Source organism: Aplysia californica, unplaced genomic scaffold (genome assembly GCF_000002075.1).
Source record: "Aplysia californica isolate F4 #8 unplaced genomic scaffold, AplCal3.0 scaffold00122, whole genome shotgun sequence".
NCBI lineage: Eukaryota > Metazoa > Mollusca > Gastropoda > Aplysiida > Aplysiidae > Aplysia > Aplysia californica.
In genome coordinates, this window is record NW_004797392.1 from 464,866 (window position 1) to 469,941 (window position 5,076).

The window sequence follows — 5,076 nt, forward strand, 5'->3', positions numbered from 1 at the left end:
GTGTGTGTGTATGTATTTTTTGCGTGCGTGTGTGTGTTTGTGTGTGCTTGTGTGTGGGAGGCGGAGGGGAGATAGACACTTCGTCAACATGTCAAAATGTAACGAAAAAGAAGAAAAGAAAAAACTTTGAGATAACCTAGCTAAAAAGTAAGAAAAATAGAAATCGGTGAAGGAACAGCAGCAAGCTCTATTCGCTTTACACTCTGTATTATTGTCCTAACAGACCCGATAGCATTCTGAAACAATCTAAGCTTTCAAGGAAGCATACCGTGCAAGCTGCCGTTTATAGGCACTAAAACACTCGCATACTGACACGATCTTTCGCTGTCTAAGGCTGGATACCCATTCCCACTTGGGTAAAAGGAGGAAGATTTGTGTAAAGTGTATTTCACAAGAACACAACGTTGGGCCTGCAGCTCATACCTCCGAACCTACAGCCTCACGATTACATGACCGGTAACCTAACCACTAGATTACTGACATTACCAAACAAAATTAACCAAACCGAAAAAGATGTCATTTCGATATTAATTTATATTACCGTTGAGAAGTCCGGTTTACAACGGCATACATGTGATAAATTTAGACTGCATGTACAAACATAAATACATAAAAAGGCAACTCAAATACATGCCTACAAAGGCTAATGAATAAAAAGCAACAACAACAACAACAACAACAACAACAACAACAACAACGACAACGACAACAACAACACAAACAACCATCCGGCTCATCTAGGTATGTTGTTCGCTCTCCTCCTCTGCTCTTCTTGCCTTCTATCTTTCCATACAGTAGCAGTTTCCCAAGACCATAATTAATTATTGTACTGGTTGTTCTATTTATTTAGCCGTAGAATCTCAGGTATCTCTTCCTGGGGGTTTTGATTAGAAACCTTTCACATCCTGCTATTTGGAGCACTTTTTTGCTTCCATTTTGAGCCTTCCCCTTTAGGTACAACATTTCGGCGGTTTCCAGTCTGCTGTCACTTTGCAAATCTTGATTCCTCAGAGTTCCTAATAAGAACCCCAAGACTGCGCTTGTGAAGTGCACCCAAGAAGCAGAAGAGAAACTATCAAGTGAGCAGCCGGAACCAAAACCAACATCACTGGCCGAACTTGGCATTTTGAGGTTGAAGACAAATTGCAAGTAAGCTACCATTGACCTGATACGACTCTGTCATACACCATTTTGAAAAGTGAGGAATGACGGAATTTTACACTGAACAGTGGACTTTGAGAAATAAAAAAGTATTCTCATAACAAATTCAGATTATGGAACCCTTCAATAATTATTGTAGACAGGTTGTACTTTTTAACATAGTTCTTGAGTACCCTTTCCCCTGCTTGCAATCATTTAAGTGAAGTGCTACTGAAATTTCCATCTCCTTAGTATTTTTGGGGCGAATATCTTTAGAAATGAGACAATTACATAATCCTTAAAAACAGTGTTAAAGAAAACCAACCATCTCTTAATATTTCTCTCGGTTGCCCTGGAATGATGGTTCTATCCATTTAAATCTATATCTAATATCCTCAATTACACTGAAGACATTTATAACAGCAAACGATACACGTATAGCAAATTAAAAATTACCCAATTTTGTAAGCAGATGAAACTATTATGTCGATTTGGGGGTGGGGGGGTTAAAACACCTACACTAAAAACGATCAAAATAATGTCAAGATCTGTAAGGTGTGTTACGTGTTCAGGAAATAGGAAGGCAGTCTGAAAACTAATGTTCAAAGGCTCATTACTAAAAACTGAATAGGAAAGAAAGAAAATCGCTGTCTGTACAATCTGCTGTAATCCAATGTAAAAAGGTGATGCATACTACTTGTGATCAAAGTATCAGTTGCACCATTTAAAGTTTACGTCTTATGACGATACTATAGGTTAAGAAACTGCATTTAAAATATAATCATATTTTGAGCTAAGCACATCTGAACAACTGGCCGACGATAAGCCAATACAGTTTTTCAAGATCAAAACTCCTTAGGAAGTACAGCATTAAGAATATCGTGCTTTAGTCTTAAGTTTGGAGTTCAAAATTACCTGTTCTCCCCAGAACATACATGGATCGCTATACGTGCTACGAGCGTGAGCTAGAGAACATCACCAACTTCATGGATTTCTGGCTCTCTTTGACATTTGACAGAATCAACGCGGAGAACTCACAGAAAAACTATTGCTCCCTGATTGACGGTAAACTGTTTACAGTTTCGTTCACTCCTTCACTTTTTCCTTTGGTTTTTGTTCTTGTTCTTTTTGTTCTGTTGTTCTTGTTCTTGTGTTTGCTCTATGATGATGATGCAGATAATTTCGATAGCGCCCGCTCTCGTACAATATAGCTTCAAGAGTTTAACAATAACTTTATCTCAACACAAAATACTAGTGAATGAACATGCATACATTCGCTCTTTAGATAGAAGCTTCCACATAAGCAGATATCATTACTACCACAGCACAATTGATGACAATATGCACATCGCCTCATGTACATTATAGGAGTACATGTACTATGAAAAGGACGAACTAACTGCATGTACTGATATAATATTATCATTTCCTAAGGTAAGTTTCAGAACTGCCTCCCACAGTAAAAAAAAAATAATAAAGAAGGAAGCAACATTTAAATCTAGATTTATTTTAAAACTCAACATTTTTGTATTTCTCTATTCTGGGAGTGAGTTCCAGATGGATAGAGGTAGATGAAAGAATGACCTCCCTGCGAATTTTTTACCTCTCTTCCAAGGTGTTCTCATTGAAGACTTATACTTTCACCCCGGAGAGTTGTACTGTTTGTTTCCCCGTTTGTTTGGGGGTTTTGTCTGTTTACTTTTAACTTTGACCTTTTCCGCAGAACACGTGATACCCAAGTTGACAAACGAATGCTTCGAAAAGTCACAGCCGGCCCTGGATGCCTGTGAGGAAGGATTTGTAAACGAGGTGGAAACGATCAGACGAGAATGGTTCAACAACACAGACTTCGACGGCCTTCAACTTCAGACACTAGCATGCAGGTGAGTAGCAAATCAACCTTTCTTTTCCATAGTTTGTTTGGTCCTTTGTTTTCTTGCTGCTGTTGCTATTGCTGTTGTTGTTGTTATTGTTGTTGTTGTTGTTGCTGTGCTGGTGCTGCTGCTTAAATTTCGAGACTAACCCACAACTGAATGGATGGTTTTGAGGGGGGGGGGGGGGCTTGGTGCTGGAAAAGGGGCTCTCAGACAAGAAGACCAACGGGACAAAAAAAGTAACTTCTCAAACTTCTACTGTAAACCTGAATAAGTCTCCAGGGGATCATTCAATTCCAGCTGCATTTTAATAATAATTTATTGTCTTTTGTGGTGACTCGTTCCTTCAACAGCTGGCTGAACTATTCAAAATTATGTTTGGTTTAAAGACCAACCAATTATGCGTTTATACAAAATCGAAGGTGATCCTGAATGATGTGACTACCATCGTGACATTTCACTCCTCTGCATTGCTGGCAAGATTCTTGTCAGAATTCTTCTGAACCGCTTTTTTGTCCACCTTCACGGAAATGATTTACTGCCACAGAGTCAATGAGCTTTAAGCCAAGAGCAGGGCACAGCGGATAATTTTTTTAGGCATACGTCAAGCGCCCTTTTGACAATGTTTACCTAATTACTGGACGGAGGAGGGGGGGGGGTTGGCACAGCAAAGACCAACCAATTATGCGTTTATACAAAATGTGGATTTTCCTGAATAATGTCGATAAGAGGCACAGAAATGTAAATTTGCAGTTTGCTAGGACTCTCAAGCTTTGGAAGTCACCGATCTTTCGCCCCATTTTCTTGTTCGTTTTACCTCTGAAACCCGGCGACGTCCATCACCTTCAATCGCAAACATTTGTAGATCTACTTCTTTTCAAGATACATTGATATTTTTTTCATTGAAAGTAAGGCAAATGACCAAGCTTTCAGATGCTGCTAACAGCTCCTTATGCCCAAAATATTAACAAGCGCATTGTGCGTTGTGACATTTTTTGACCTCCCGAAACCATTTGATACCTCCTATTTACTGACTTACAAGACATTTCTTTTTAAAAATTAAAAGTTGATGTTACACCCCACCCCCTCTACCCTTTTCGACACAATTTATGTTGTTACCCGACTTAGTCGCTTGGAAAGTAAAACCCATTCAAATGTCGGAGTCATCTAGTGATTTCCATGTACCCCCAGGACGTCTGTGATCAGAGCTACCTGCTTTGGCAACGCCATGCAGCACTGTGGAGAAGATGTAGCCAGAGCAATGGCTCTCAGCGAGATGGGTGTCCTGCCAGACATCTGTAGACGACTTCTGGCACAAGAAGACGACCGTCCTCCAAACCAGGGGAAGCAACCGGACTCGGGTCCACCTCACACACACAAGAGCGAAACCCAAGGAGGGAGCCACTACAAAAACACAGATGTTCCATCAGGGAGCATGGACAACATGCCAAAGAGCCGGGAGAGGCCTACAAAAAATAACGACTACACACCTGTAGGCCGCAGCAGCTCTTCGTCTTCTTCAGCTTCATCTGCTGACGACACAGAGAACAGCGCCACGAGAGTTGAAATTGGCATAATTTTGCTTTTGTCTCTCGTCTGTGTAATTGTAGCTTTTGAGTAGGTAATACGCTTCGGAAAAATTGAGCATAAAGATAAAGATGCCTTTAAAAAATCCCAAACTTAAAACAGGATGTTAAGCAACGTCATTGCTGATTGGTGCCTAGTTTTGCAAACATCGAAATCAAATGTGCGTGTGTGTCTTTGTGTATGTTTGTATATTCGTTTATGTGAATGCGCTGGCGCGCGCGCGCGCGCGTGTGTGTGTGTGTGTGTGTGTGTGTGTTTGATCATATATATTTGTGAATGCATGTGTGTGAGGGAGGGAGAGAGAGAGAGAGAGAGAGAGAGAGAGAGAGAGAGAGAGAGAGAGAGAGAGAGAGAGAGAAATCACCATAAATGGTGTCTGAGGTGCTGTTGTCAGTTCGTAATTTATACAATACGTCAAGGGTAAAGGTGGGACTAAGGTGAAAACATGCAGGTCATTACTTTGTCAATGGTTTTG

At 40.5% G+C, this 5,076-nt stretch overlaps 1 protein-coding gene across 1 annotated transcript in view; it reads left to right on the top strand.

Annotated features, from left to right (window-relative positions):
* Window positions 1–4,824, top strand: part of LOC101850554 — a 9,671-nt gene extending 4,847 nt beyond the window's left edge. The window contains exons 5-8 of the mRNA XM_035969162.1: window positions 1,012–1,149; window positions 2,069–2,205; window positions 2,864–3,023; window positions 4,206–4,824. Coding sequence (XP_035825055.1) covers window positions 1,012–1,149; window positions 2,069–2,205; window positions 2,864–3,023; window positions 4,206–4,635 — 865 coding nt within the window. The 3' untranslated portion in view covers window positions 4,636–4,824. The remainder of the gene's footprint in view (window positions 1–1,011; window positions 1,150–2,068; window positions 2,206–2,863; window positions 3,024–4,205) is intronic.
* The last annotated feature ends 252 nt before the right edge of the window (window positions 4,825–5,076 follow it).